This window comes from Bidens hawaiensis, unplaced genomic scaffold (assembly GCF_021521415.1).
Source record: "Bidens hawaiensis isolate Kalapana, Puna unplaced genomic scaffold, B.hawaiensis_p1.1 tig00004282_1, whole genome shotgun sequence".
Classification (NCBI taxonomy): domain Eukaryota; kingdom Viridiplantae; phylum Streptophyta; class Magnoliopsida; order Asterales; family Asteraceae; genus Bidens; species Bidens hawaiensis.
The window spans coordinates 220,437-235,864 of record NW_027491257.1 but is presented as its reverse complement, the minus strand read 5'-3'; the positions used below and the strand labels follow the sequence as shown (position 1 = coordinate 235,864).

Below are 15,428 nucleotides of genomic sequence, written 5' to 3'. Positions count from 1 at the left end.
TTATAAAAAAATAAATAAAAATAACTAAATAATATATATTATTTTATACATAAAATTATAATAAAAAATTATATAAAAATAATCATAATTATATAAAAAATTATTGATATATAGTAAACGAGCCCAAGCCCGAGTTGAGTCGAGCTCGAGCTTGAAAATCTACTCATGACCCGAGCTTGAGCATTTAAAATAGAGCTCGAAACGAGCCGAGCCGAACTTGAGCTTGAAAATCTACTCATGAGCCGAGCCGAGCTTGAAAATCTACTCACAAGCCAAGCTCGAACTTTGAAAATAGAGCTCAAAACAAACCAAGCTTTAACTCGAGCTTTATACAAGTTAAACGAGCCAAACTCAAACCTACTCAAGCTCGGGCTTGGCTCGACTCGGTTGCACCCTAGTCCCCTACTATGATGTCATCAACATCCAAGTAACGGTATCCGTTAATAATAATAATAATAATAATAATAATAATAATAATAATTATTATTATTATTATTATTATTATTATTATTATTATTCCGTCCAATCCAAATCTGAAAACGCCAAAAACACCCCCTCGGAAAATAAGAAACCAAAAACACACACAATTTATAGTTTTATACTCTCAAATCAATCCTCTGTTTTGCCCTAATAATTCCAATTAGATCCACAAATTCACTCAATAATTCTGTTCATTTCGCACCGGTTAATCAATTTACGGAAATCATGTTCCGATTCGAACAAAAACGGATTTAATAATAATTATTATTATTGGATTCAATTGATTATATTTTGGACGGTTTCTCTGCGATTCCGGCGGCCGTGCTTCGGAATCTGTCCGATAAGTTATACGAGAAACGGAAGAACGCTGCGCTTGAGGTTACTTAGGGTTTTGTTACGTCTGTTTATTCTGAATTTCAATAATAATTGATGATTGTGATGTTGTTGTTTAGGTTGAAGGTATTGTGAAGCAGTTGACAGTTGCTGGAGATCATGATAAGATAACTGCTGTGATTAAGCTGTTGGCGAATGAGTTTACGTACTCCTCGCAGGCGAATCATCGCAAGGTATCATCAGATGCTATTATTATTATTATTATTATTATTATTTGTGTGTGTTTGTTTATAGGGAGGGTTGATTGGATTGGCTGCAGCTACTGTTGGTTTGAGCTCGGAAGCTTCGCAACATCTTGAGGTTTGCGTTTTTTAGTTTGTGATAATAAGAACTTATTTTAGTTGGTTGTATTTGAGCTGTAGTTAGACACTTAGATGTATTGATTTTGTAAGGTTGTTATTTGATACACCACATAGTGACTTGAGGAATAGTTGATTGAGCTCTTAACTTATTAAATAATATTCTACTAGTAAAACTATAAATGTAAGATAAGTATTAGAAAACAGCAGGTATGATTTTCATTAGTAGTAATTGATGAGGGACGGATAACTCGAATGGTTGACTTGTGCTTGGATCAATGGGAAAGCAGAAGCGTGTGAATAAATGAGTCAATAACTCTGAAAAGAACTTTAACAAAGTTCCCATGCAAACTATGACGGTAATAGATGTTAAAATTTACGAAAATGCTGCGAGCAATCAATTAGGCATACATTTTAGTTGCATAACAGTGATAACCATATCACATAATGTTATTATCATATAAGCCTTCTAGCATGTGGATTTCTTACTATAGAATATAGATACCCTATTTAGCAACAATAATTTGCCGAAATGATTGTATGTTTATCTATTTGAGATGATATTATATTTGTTTGCTGCTCGAAACTTTGAATATGTTGAATACATACAGTTCAAGTAGTTAATTAAATATGGGATACGGTGGTCAATTAAATATGGGATACGGAAAGTTCAGATAATACATGTCACATGGAATTGCTAACTTATTGCACATTGACATACATCACCCGTCCTCTGATAATAAAAAAATAGCAATTGCTCTTATATACACCATACTCTATTCTGTTTTCTGTGTATGCGTGCTGCAAAGTATCAATTTGCTAGAAATTTTAATAGCTTTACATTACATTGATTAACATTAGTGAAGTTTTGTCTTTTCTCATACAAATACAATCCATCTTGCAGCAAATTGTACCGCCTGTGATCAACTCCTTTGGTGATCAAGATAGCAGAGTTCGTTATTATGCCTGTGAAGCTTTATACAACATTGCGAAGGTGAGAATGAATTCTGACATCAACTTGCTATAATATATAAAACAATACATTTTGGTTTAGCTTATGCCCTTTTGCAGGTTGTGAGAGGAGACTTCATCGTGTTCTTCAACCAGATATTTGATGCTTTATGTAAGCTTTCAGCTGACTCAGACCCCAATGTACAGCGTGCAGCTCATCTTTTAGATAGGCTCGTGAAGGTAAATGACTTTTTTAAATCATGTTTCAAAAGGCTAAATTGCATATCAAGGGAAAATTGATGTTTTTATTGGTGGAAACAGGACATTGTGACAGAGAGTGACCAATTTAGGTGATTATTTTCAAAATTTGTAATTATAATATATATTTAGTTTGGGTTTATAAGTAGTCCCTTTTTTGTTTTTTCTCTTCGTCAGCATTGAAGAATTTATACCTTTGTTGAGAGAGCGAATGAACGTGTTAAACCCTTACGTACGCCAGTTTTTGGTTGGATGGATCACAGTGTTGGACAGTGTTCCAGACATAGATATGCTCGGTTTTCTTCCAGATTTTCTTGATGGTAAATGATCTCACTTCAGAATTAAATGGTATTACCCGTGAATGTGCATGTTTTGTCTCGGGCCTCTGTTGGACTCAACTGATTTGTGGAGATCTCAGGTTTATTTAATATGTTGAGTGATTCCAGCCATGAGATCCGGCAGCAAGCTGATTCAGCACTTTCAGAGTTCCTTCAGGAGATCAAGAATTCTCCGGTATGACACATGTAACTATTTTTTAAATCATTTATCTACCTTTTGTACTATATGCTGCTAGCTGATATGCTATCTAAGAAACCGTAGCATCTTTTAATCTTCCGTATTAGTGTTAGTGGATTAAAAATCATTTCATATTTTTTCTAGTAGCAAATATTTCATCATTTATTTATAAATTTCTGACTCTAGCAGTGCTACTCATGAAGTCTGTAGATTATGGGCGCATGGCAGAAATACTTGTGCAGAGGGCGTCTTCACCTGATGAATTCACTCGTTGGACTGCAATCACCTGGGTAAGGATACTTTTAATTAATTAGGTTGTGCTCTTTTTGTTGTTACACCTTTTTATGAGACGTTTATAACTGTAGTAAATTGATCCGTTTATATGTAAATGGGTTGAAATTGTTACCTCTTAAGATTTTCGAAGGATATAATTGTAGTCTTTTGCGTACATACTTTGATTAGACAACTTGTTTCTGCAGATAAATGAGTTTGTAAAACTTGGTGGTGATCAGCTGGTTCCTTATTATGCGGATATTTTAGGAACTATCTTGCCTTGCATAGCTGATAAAGAAGAAAAGATACGAGTTGTAAGTTTATTATTATTTTTAATAATAAGAATACTATTAATAATTGTTATTGCTGTTATTATCATCAATATGTATATATAATTTGAAAAATAAAAAATTATCAAAATGACTTACATGACTTATATCATAAAAATGACTTACACCAGTCAGTTTTTTGATATATCATGCTTATTATAAAACAAAAACGTTATGGGACTTTCTTATTGAGAAAATAATTTGGGGACTTATTTGTGAAAATTTGCAAAGTACAATGAGTTTCTGTGGTTTTAGCCCTATTTTTAAATGGTATGAAATTGTAAATTTTTGGCTTTTGTGATCATCAGGTAGCTCGTGAAACAAATGAAGAGCTTCTTGTAATTAAGGCTGATCCTGCTGAAGGGTTTGATGTTGGAGCAATCCTCTCCATCGTAAAGAGGTCAGAGATTATATATTTTCTTTATTCCATATATGGGTTTTAATGTTTACTCATGGGGTTCGTTAATCCTTTTTTCTCTTTATTATTAATAAAGGAAAGTCAACTAGTAAGTACCCATATTTAGATACTTTTTGCTGTACATATATATTTAGTATGATTTTCCATTATTTTTCCAGGCAGTTGTCTAGTGAATATGAGGCCACTCGGATCGAATCATTACACTGGATTTCAACCCTTTTAAATAGACACCGAACAGCGGTAACCTTTGAATGTTATTTCATTATTCAGCTTGCAATGATTTTTATGTGTCTCTTTGTTGTAACAGGTCCTGTCGTTTTTGAATGATATATTTGACACGCTTCTTAAAGCATTGTCGGATCCTTCTGATCAGGTAATCTTTTCATTGCTGCTTCATTACCTCTGTTAAATTATTTCATCTAACTGTATATTTTATATTTAAGTAAAGAGGGTATGTGTAAAAAGTTATATTTATGTATTTGGCTTGTTGATGTGGTAACTTGTCAGGTGGTACTCCTAGTACTGGAGGTGCACGCATGCATAGCAGAGGATCAACATAACTTTCATCAGCTTATTGTTTTCTTAGTTCATAAGTTCCGGACTGATAAAGTACTCCTGGAAAAGTAAGCTTCGTTTCCCTGTTTCTTAAATAAAAGACTTGTCTGATTTATCTCTCATATTGATTTTTTAAACATCCTTTTATAGGCGTGGTGCTTTGATTATCCGCCGGCTTTGTGTACTTATAGATACTGAAAGAGTTTACCGGGAACTATCCACAATTCTTGAACGGGAAGCTGACCTGAACTTTGCATCCAATATGGTTCAGGTTCTTAGTATTCAAATTTTAAAAGTTATGGTATTAAATTCAAAAAGAAGTTAATAATTTGCAGTTTCTGACCGTTTTGTCCTTCCAGGCTTTGAATTTGATTCTGCTCACTTCTTCTGAGTTATCGAACCTACGTGATCTTTTAAAGCAGTCACTAGTAGATTCTGCTGGAAAGGATTTATTTCTTTCCCTTTATGCTTCATGGAGCCATTCATCAATGGCCATATTAAGTCTATGCTTATTAGCACAGGTAAGTGGTTAACAATTTAAATGAAAAAAAGGGAAAAAAAAATACAAAAGCTAAAAAGTTAATAGCGTTTTGTTTTTGTTTTATAGGCTTATGAGCATGCAAGCTCAGTCATTCAATCTTTAACCGAGGAAGATATTAATGTTAGATTCTTGATTCAGCTCGATAAATTAGTAAACCTATTGGAAACTCCAATTTTCGCTTATCTTAGGCTGCAACTTCTTGAACCTGGAAGATATATATGGTTGTTAAAAGCCTTATATGGTCTTCTTATGCTGCTTCCTCAGGCATGTCTCGTACTCGTTTTTAACTTTTTATGTAATTTGCTACTTATATTTGTTGATGTAATAATTTTATGTGTCTTTACTCTTTTCTACTTATTATTGCAGCAAAGTGCAGCCTTTAAGATCTTAAGGACTCGTTTAAAGACCGTGCTTTCATATTCCTTTGACCTAGAGAAAGTCAACCGTACATCATCTGAAAAAAATTCCATGCATAACGGAATAGACTTTGCACCGTGGCTGCAAAGATTCCAACAGATTCAGCAAAAACATCACGCGCATGTTAAATCACAAGTGCGGTCACACATCACTTCCAGTTCGACTCACTCATCAAAGGTTTGTCCCTTTTTACGTTTCACATTAAAAGACGTTTTAAAAATTAAAATGGCATAGCTGTAATTAACCTACGTCTATGCAGGTGAAGGATGTTCAAAAACGCGAAGAGTTTAGAGGACCGACCGTGCCAGAGTTGAGCAGGGCTTCTTCAAGATTATCCCGTAAAGGTCGTGGACAGTTTTAATTATGATGGCGGATGTTGACCAAAGGGTCGAAGTCGGGTATGGTTTGTATATAGTATATCTTTGTATTCGTTATCATTGAACTCGTGAAGGTGTTCTCCTATTTTGTTGTTTTCGATCTTCAGAATTGTGCTGGGATGTGCCCGAGCTATTATTCTTTACTCTGGACTATTTTATCGCCCTTGTGGTTGTGTTGTTTTTATTGTAAACCACAGGACCAGAGGTTGCAGATCCTTCCGGTAATATTTTTATAATAAGAATCGTTAAGTTCTTTATGCTTGGAACATTCGATGTTATATTAGAGTTTCATTTTATGTTGCGTGTCTATGAATTGCAAACGCCGTTTGGGGTGTCGGTTGGGATTGTGGGAGCATTATGGTTTCCGGGCCAAACACGTTTAACCATGACGTGTTGCACGTGGTCACAATTAGACGTGCACAAAATAACCGGTTCCGGAACCGAACCGGTGGAACCGACCCGGAACCGGTTCTAACCCATACCCGGAACCGGTTCCTGACCGGGTATAGGATTTCTCCTCGGAGCCGGTTCCGGAACCGGAACCGGAACCGACCTGGAACCGGTGGAAAAAACCCGGAGGAACCGGTCAAAAACCCGAAAAAAAACCCGGAGGAACCGGTCAAAACCCGACCCGGAACTGGTCAAAACCCGGTCAAATACCCTACTATACCCGGAACCGGTTCCGGAACCGAACCTGGTTTGACTTTTGTTGACCATACCCGGAACCGGTTCCTACCCGGTTCCGGGTTTTTTAAATACCCGATTTGTGCACGTCTAGTCACAATGACCCGTTCTCCAAACAAGTATTTTGATATACTAAAACTAGTGTGATGGCGCATTCTTACGTTGCATCAAAGCACATAATGCAAAGATACAAAGAGAGTGAAAATGCCTCTTAAGCCACAGACATGGTTACATTACACCAACAATGTTTAGATCATCAATTCAAACACGAGAACCCGGATCCTATACATTAATATATACATAGCCTACAAAACACGCAAGAGATTGTCGAATAGATCACAAAGCATGTATCTTTTCTCGATCAGATTCATCGTCCGAAATATTAGCCGAGTAAATCGACCATGAAAACGACTTACTTCCACTCCGCCTCCTAATCCGCCTCTGTGAATCATTACCAGAAGGCCGAAACCGTTGCCTAAAACCAAACCAACACAAGCTCACAAGTGTCCCCACAAGAATAGGTACACCAACAACAGTAATAGTAATAGCCATCCAAGTACTCCTTTTACCAACCACCACAAAAGCAATCGCACAAAACGCCCCACCGTACTAATCCCCGCGGCCCGCATTAGCTTATTCACAACCGACCCGGTCTTTCTCTGGGCCTGTGTGTCCCATGCGACGAGCGTGATTTGAACCACCATGACGGCTAAAGATATAAACAATGACGTAGCGTTGAAAAGACAAAAAGCCCGAAAAGCTATAGTGTGGGCTATATGGGCTTCACCGGCCCGTTTATCCGAGTTCCAATACTGGCCCAGGAGGTTAAAGATTGCCAAAAAAGCTATCGATGCGAATAAAACCGCTATGACTGTTAACGAGTTGATGGTGTTTTGCACCGCTTCACGATGAATCTTTTTGAGTTCTTTAGCAATACCCGAAACCCGCCTTTGTGTTTTTTCATTTTGTAAGAGTTGTGGGTGGACTTCGTGTTTGATGTCACTAACGGTCTGTTTGAGTTGCATCTCTTCATCGATTCTGCCAACATGGCGAGCGTGTTTGGCACCGGCTTCGGTTAGGGCCTCCATGATTATTAACTTCGGCGGGCCATAGCTCAGCTTGTCAGCTATATCCATGGTGGTTTCTTCTTGATGATTGATTACATTGACACTAATTGAGGTGTAGCTCAGCAACAGGCTTACAATCTGAACAATTTAACCATATTTTTAAATAAGCTTTTGAAAAGGGTATAATTGAATGGAATACAATGGTTTACTTTTTAAACGAGCGGGGCCGGGTCGACCCATTAGCATTTTCTGAAAAAACAAATGGATTCTATGAAGGACTGCTTAATGGGCCTGGCTGGACCGGTTTGACCTGTTAACATTTTTGTAAACAAATTTGGATTATATATAGGGTTGCTTAACAGGCCGGGTCAGCCCATTAACATTTTTGTAAAAAAATGGATTCTATGAAAGGTTGCTTAACGGGCCAGGTTGACCCATTAACATTTTTGTAAAAAAATTGGATTACACCAATAAGACACCAAAAAATACAATACCAGAAAAAATATGAAAAAAAATATAAGCAGCCCTAAGTCCAACATATGAAAAATACAATACCAGAAAAAAAAATATTAGAGAATATTTATAAAAACATATTTTTGACATTGAATTGAAAAATTAGAAACCATATATTTCAGCAATAAGACACTGAGATATTTTGTATTATGTTTTCAAATATCATAACCATCTAAGTCATTGAATATAGAATTAGATGAGACTTACAAATAAATACTTATGAATTCGTCTTGTTACACACATTAATAGATATACAAAGTATGGAATTTTATGATTCGGTTTGCTTTACTATTTAAAAAAAAATCGGTAAGCAAAAACGATATAACCGTTACAAAAAATCAGATAAGAAAGTTTCCGTGGAAAAAATTGCAGCCAGCTAACGTGACATGTATGTGTGTGGCCACCAACTCCTGGTTGTATTTGCACATTTGCTTTCACAAATGGCTCTAAATCTGCTGTCAACGTCTTGTGGACTGAGCAGGTCTGAACCGAAGTATACGTTATAATATATCATATAAATCGAGAAATTATATTTATAATTATTGAGACTGAACTTTATCCTACTTCGAAATGGAAACCAGTTTTATTCTCATTTTTACATTCCTCTTGTTCCAAATATTATTTGGCACAAGCATCATTACAACTTCTTCAAATGTTACATGTATCCAAAGGGAAAGGCAGACCCTTCTTCTATTCAAACAAAACCTCACAGACAGACATAATCTTCTGTCAACATGGAGAGGAGAAGAGTGTTGTGAATGGCATGGAGTCGGGTGTGATGGCATAAACGGTCATGTTATCAAACTTGATCTTCGACCTCAAGCGTCTTTCATTCCAACGTATGACGATGCAGGTTATTTTACGAAAGGAAAAACTCTAGAAGGCGAGTTGAGTCCATCGTTACAGAATTTGAAGCATTTGCGTTACTTAGACTTGAGCATGAACGCTTTCTCCGGTAACATTCCTGAATTCTTTGGATCGTTTGAGCATTTGGAATACCTTAATTTGTCAGACTCAGGTTTAGACGGAGTGGTTCCTCATCATCTTGGAAATCTCTCGAAGTTACAATATCTTGATCTAAGAAATAATTATCACCCTCTCCTGATTATAGATGATTTGGGATGGGTTTCTTCGCTATCATCATTAAGGTACCTGGACTTAACGGATATAACCATCGGTAACCCCACTGATTGGTTCCATCGAGTTAATATGCTTCATTCTTTGCAAACATTAAACCTGCGATATTCTAATATCACAAATACCCCTTCCGTTAAATTCGTCAATTTCACCTCTCTTACTTCACTCGATCTGTCTTTCAACGGCATCAACTCCACTTTTCCTGTCTGGATATCAAACCTTACTGCTCTCTTGCATCTGGACCTTAGTCGTAACCAATTCTATGGCAAAATTCCTGATTTTCATGGAATGACCTATCTTGTTCATCTGGACCTTTCGGGAAACATGTTTTCTGGTCCCATTCCCGCAAGTCTTGGACTACTCTTGAGGCTAGAAAACCTATATCTTGTTTATAATCAACTGAGTGGGAATGTTCCCATGAGTATTGAGCAACTTTCAAAGCTCAAGATTTTGTCTTTGTCGTCGTATTCATTAACGCTGAATTTCAGCTCTCGATGGATTACTACATTCCAACTACGTGTATTTAATGCAAGATCTTGTAACATCGGACCCCGCTTCCCGAATTGGCTTCAAGCACAGAGAAATATTCAGATATTAGATCTTTATAACACGAGTATTAAAGATACAATACCACCGTTGAAGAAACACTAAGTGACCCGGTGCAGATTATAGATAATCTGGGGGTTAAGTAATGTTTCCCACGAGAATGAGGTCCAACAGAGACGGTTGTTCTTCAGGGGACCTGCAAAACAAACACCGTAAGCTCGTCACTGAGAAGGGGGGGGTTCCTCCTTGTGACCACCCTCCGGCGTGAGAATCAGACTAGATTGCTCTGAATATAAGTGTATATTAAGAGATTGCTAGATAACAGGATAGCAGATGCCCTTACCATTCCAAGATGTTGGAGTATTTATAGCCGAAGGTAGGTTTCCTAGAAGGTACAGCCGGCTGAATAGTATTCCTGTTCTACCAACAGTGGATTATGCATAGGCCATACTGGTTGGTGGATAGGTTACGGCCAACAGTAACAAAGTCGGCTGCACTATTCCACCAACTGTAGATTATGCACGTCCCACCTACTGTGGATTATACGCAGGCCATGCTGGTTGGTGAATAGGTTACGGCCAACAGTAACACTATTCTACCAACTGTAGGCTACGCACGCCCCTCAGTAAGAGTTGGTGAGTAGGCAGCGGCTAATAGTGACAGACAGTACTAGAGGGTGCTCCTCCTCGTACTGTTGTCGGTGAGCTGTCACCCTGTGATTGGCTCATGGGTTGTTCTGGTCAGATTGTCTGTCCTATCCATACCTTGGTAGGTATAGTACAAAAGATCTTTCAGAATCATACGGACTGGCTCATTTTGGCGGGATTGTTCCCGCCTTGCTCATTCCTTCATGTGACTACTGAAGTAGCTATTGCCTTGTGCGTGTAGCCCTGCTGTCTGCGGGTAGCCTTCCCTGATGGCTTGTATCCGCAACTGCGGGAACAGGCGGGGTACTTCACCATTGGGAGGCTTTCCCTGCGTGTACAGCTTGCGTACTGCGCGTAAGATTCTATGAGCATGGTGGGTCCTGCGGGAGCAGATGGCCTTTGCGCAGACGTCCCTGTTCAAGGTGAGTCTTGCGGGACCAACTGGTCTCTGCTGGGACCTACCTCTTCAACCGTGGTTTGAGAACATTCTTTCTCGTATTCAATACTTGGATTTATCCAATAACCAGATTAGTGGCAAATGGCCGCGAATTCATTTCAACAATAGTAGCTATTATGGAGGCGGGTTCCTGAAGATGAACTCAAACAAATTTGAGGGATCACTAGCTGCATTTCCATCAAATGTGTATCTTTTGGATCTCTCAGATAACTTACTGTCCTGACATCTTCCTCAAACAGAAGAAATAAGGAACTCAACTCTGGAAATTGTTAATCTGTCCAAAAACAACTTCACTGGAAGCATTCCAGTACATATATGCGAAAATGATTTCCTCAGTGTGTTGGATTTATCAAGAAATAAATTTCATGGGACACTTCCTGGATGCTTATGGAACTTGACTTACCTGGATGCTCTGGGTCTTTCCGATAACACCATAACCGGTGTTGTTCCAAGTTCATTGGGTTCTCTTACACAACTGCAGTCATTGCACTTGTGCAACAACATATTCGAGGGGAATCTTCCGCTATTTTTACAGAATCTGACAGAACTGGTAAACTTAGATTTAGGGAACAACTTGTTCATGGGAACTATACCTTTCTGGATCGGTGAAAAGCTATCTAAACTTAGATTCTTGAATCTCCAGTTGAATAAGTTTACAGGAACGATTCCGCTAGAGCTTTGTCAGCTCATTGCTCTTCAATATTTAAGCTTGGCCCATAACAACATAACAGGAACAATCCCTAGTTGTTTCGGGAGTTTAAGTGGTATGGTTATCAATCAAGATAGCTTTGGACTGACCATTTATTACAGTCAATATTATGTAGAAAATATTTTGGCTTCCATGAAGGGAACTCAGTTGGTGTACACCAAGACAATACGATTTCTCTCATCTTTAGACCTCTCAAGCAACAACATTACAGGAGAAATTCCAGATTCATTGATGAACCTTGTCGGATTGAAGAGCTTGAATCTTTCAAGAAACCAACTCAAGGGGCACGTTCCCCTGGCGATTGGAAATCTAAGCCAAATGGAATCATTAGATCTATCGATGAACGTGTTGTCTGGTCGGATTCCTCAAAGTTTGACTAGCTTGAACTTTCTTAGCTACTTGAACCTATCGTTCAACAACTTATCCGGTGCTATCCCGGTTGGAAGTCAGCTTCAGACTTTTGTGGACCCCTCTATTTACGAGGGGAATGATGGGCTATGTGGGTCACCATTATCAAGGAGTTGCAAGGGAAACAATTCATCATATAATCATACTGGCAAAGATGAAGATCATGATGATGACGGCATGTGGTTTTACTTTGGCATGGGCCCAGGGTTCGTTGTTGGATTCATGGGACTACTTGGGAGTTTGCACTTCATCAGGAGCAGGAGGGTAGCTTACTTTGACATGCTTGAAAACGTTTACGGTTAGCAACAGTGTCAACTCTAGTGAATCTTGCTCGCCTAAAGAGGACGTTTTTCTAAGGAGCAGGTACATTCTTAGATTCTCAAACACCAGATTTCGAATGGTTATTCACACATCATTTCCATTTACACAATTATAAAACATTGTCAAAATTATAAGTCAGTGAAAACGTATTGCTCTAGTTTTACACACTCGTAACTCTGTTGTTGTGATTCTGATATTTGTAGATACCCTTTTTAATGGATGTGTTCAAGGATGATAAACTTACATCATGGACTTCAAAGATACTAGAATATCTGTGTTTCATATCTAGCTTAAGTATGTTGTTCAATGTTTTTATTGCTGTTAAACATGTTGTTTCAAGAAAAGTTTATCTTGTTATGTTTGTGTATGAACTTTGTGTTTCATAGCAAAAAGTGTGTTACTTAATGTGCAAGGTTATTTATTCTACCATTTTGTGAAAATTTATCTAAATAAAATTTATCTGCGATCAGTTATATGACAGTGTCATATTCTCTCCGATTAAACAATAAAATGTAACGGACTAGCGGGTCCCACAAAAACTAATGGTTACAAACTGTTTAATCGATCTCTATATAAATGAAGAGGTAGGTCCCAGCAGAGCCCAGTTGGACCCGCAAGACTCACCTTAAACAGGGACGTCTGCGCAGAGACCAACTGGATCCGCAGGACCAACCATGCTCAGAGACGTGACGTCCTTACGCGCAGTACGCAAGCTGGTCCCGCAGGAAAAGCCTCCCAATGGTGAAGGACTCCGCCTGTTCCCGCAGCCTCGGATACAAGCCATTAGGGAAGGCCACCCGCGCAGCATGGCTACACGCACAAGGCACTTAGCTCTCGATCATTCAGTGTCACCTGAAGGAATGAGCAAAGCCGGGAGCAATCCCGCACAGAGGCGGGAGGGGGAATACTCCCGCCCAAATAAGCCAGTCTGTATACTGAAGGATCTTTTACTGTACCTGACGAGGTATGGGCGAAAGATCTGATCAGAGATACGACAGCTCACTGATACAGTATGGCGAGCAGCATGCTCCTGTACTGTATCACTATTAGCCGCTGCCTACTCACCAACTACTGTCATACCACGTGCGTAGCCGGCAGTTGGTGGAAAAGGGAATAGTATACAGCAGGCCTGGTCACTATCAGCCGCTGCCTACCCACCAACTACCAGCAGGGCACGTGCGTAGGCTACTGTTGATGAACAGGAACACTGTTGCAGCCGGCCATACCTCCTTGGAAACCTACCTTCGGCTATAAATACCCCAAATGGTATGATCATCTCAACACATTACATTATCTTATATCATCATAATGTACCTGATATCTGCTCTAGCAATCTCTTAATATACTTTTATATTTAAAGAGCAATCTAGTCTGATTCTCACGCCGGAGGGTGGTCACAAGGAGGAACCCCCCCTTCTCAGTGACGAGCTCACGGTGTCTGTTTTGCAGGTTATCAGAAGAACCATCTTCCAAGGGTCTAACCCCTCGTGGGAAACAGCTATCCAACCCCCGGGTTACCAGTAATCTGTCAGGGGTTTGGTTAGTGTTTCTTCATTGGCGCCATCCGTGCATAAAGCTAGAACTACATTTTCTCCAGTTTTTTCAAACTTTTACAAAGATGGTTAGAGAAATTACGGTAACCACAACCCCAGCTACTGGGGGGAATACCGGCAACACAGTTTTTACAAACACTACCCCGGTTACCGAAGCCGGGGCAAGTGAAGTAAATTTTACGAACACTACCCCACTTACCAAAGCTGGGGCAAGTGCAGTAAATGATCACCTACTGGGATCCACTGATATCCAGTTTGAGAAACGAAGACTCCCCCGCCAGACTCTCGATGAAGTTAAGGCATGGGCGGAGGCACGACAAAAGGAATTCCAGGCTGAATTGGACGAACGCCTGCGTTCCGTCCAACAGGCCGACGAATTCGAATACTTTGACTCGGAGGAATCCGACTCCGACGCGAACCCTCGCCATAGGGCAAAAGGGAAGCGTAAGGAAACGGATTCCCAACCGAGAAGGCATTTTGGACAAGCCTTCAAACCAAAAAGCACAGGTGGAAGTCCACGAGACTTCTCCAAAACATTCAGACCAAACGTTGCAAATGCAGGAACGTCCAAGTTTGCAAGGGACATTGCGGAAGCAATCGCCCCAAAGAGTGCCAAACAGATGCCTAACATAGGCACATATGACGGTATATCTGATCCAGACGATCATTTGAACAGGTTCATAGCAGGGGCAACCGTCAGCAATTGGACGGAACCCACGTGGTGTTACATGTTCCAAATGACGCTTGTTGGGGCTGCTAGAGCTTGGTTTGATCGTCTACCGGTCAACCACATCTACGACTGGGCAGACTTCCAGCAGAAGTTTAGCCAACACTTCAGCCAGCAACGGAAGTATACCGAGGAACAATGGACAATCCTCAAATGCATACGAGAAGAAGATGAATCTCTGCCAAACTTCATTACTCGCTTCAACTCGAAGAAGCTAAGTTTGGGCAGTATCAGCGAAGATCTTGTTCGCGCTGCCTTCATCCAGGGTGCGCATGACCCAGAGCTCATCCGCACCCTAACGGGTAAAGATGGCATGCCATCCACATGGGATGGCATCATGACAGCAGCAAAACGCTATGCGGAAACGGAGAAGCAACTGGGTAAAGATCTCCCGCAGAGCACAAACCTCTACACCCAGAAGACGAGAGAAGACAACGTCCTCACCGCCCGACTAAATAAAAAGCGAAAGCTAGGCATCTGGCAGTCAAGGGTAAACTTTGACACCTCATCCGGCTTGCAACATCGGTTGGGCGGAAGGGATAATGTACAGTCGCACCGGAACTCCAGATGGACGCCACTCACCAAAAGCGTCGCTGAGATATTCGCCACTGAGGAGCTCCCGTGGCCAAAGCCTCCAATAATCCGACATCGTCACGATGCTGATCGGAGCAAGTACTGTGACTTTCACAGGACAAAAGGCCACAACACTGAAGAATGCATAGACGTAAAGGACATGGTCGAAGCATTTGTCAGAGATGGGACGCTCGCGCACCTCGTGGCGCAATAAAGGCTGAGCAGGCGGGTGCGTGTAGAACCCTAGTTGAAAAAACAAATAAAAATTCCAGCTTCAAT

At 39.9% G+C, this 15,428-nt stretch overlaps 1 protein-coding gene and 2 pseudogenes across 1 annotated transcript; 2 read left to right on the top strand and 1 right to left on the bottom strand.

Moving 5' to 3' along the window:
- Positions 1-744: 744 nt before the first annotated feature.
- LOC143626040 (protein VAC14 homolog) lies at positions 745-6,078 on the top strand (the record flags this gene model as incomplete). Its single annotated transcript, XM_077096227.1, has 19 exons — positions 745-858; positions 933-1,046; positions 1,108-1,173; positions 2,077-2,166; positions 2,244-2,363; positions 2,445-2,473; positions 2,559-2,701; positions 2,800-2,894; positions 3,101-3,187; positions 3,377-3,484; positions 3,808-3,899; positions 4,076-4,157; positions 4,225-4,290; positions 4,425-4,540; positions 4,623-4,743; positions 4,832-4,993; positions 5,080-5,277; positions 5,380-5,607; positions 5,690-6,078. Coding segments are annotated over 19 exons (2,133 nt in total), but the record flags the coding sequence as incomplete, so codon positions are not given.
- Positions 6,079-6,827: 749 nt separating this feature from the next.
- LOC143626039 (ankyrin repeat-containing protein At2g01680 pseudogene) lies at positions 6,828-7,705 on the bottom strand (annotated as a pseudogene).
- A 523-nt stretch (positions 7,706-8,228) lies between these two features.
- LOC143626038 (receptor-like protein EIX2) lies at positions 8,229-12,331 on the top strand (annotated as a pseudogene).
- The last annotated feature ends 3,097 nt before the right edge of the window (positions 12,332-15,428 follow it).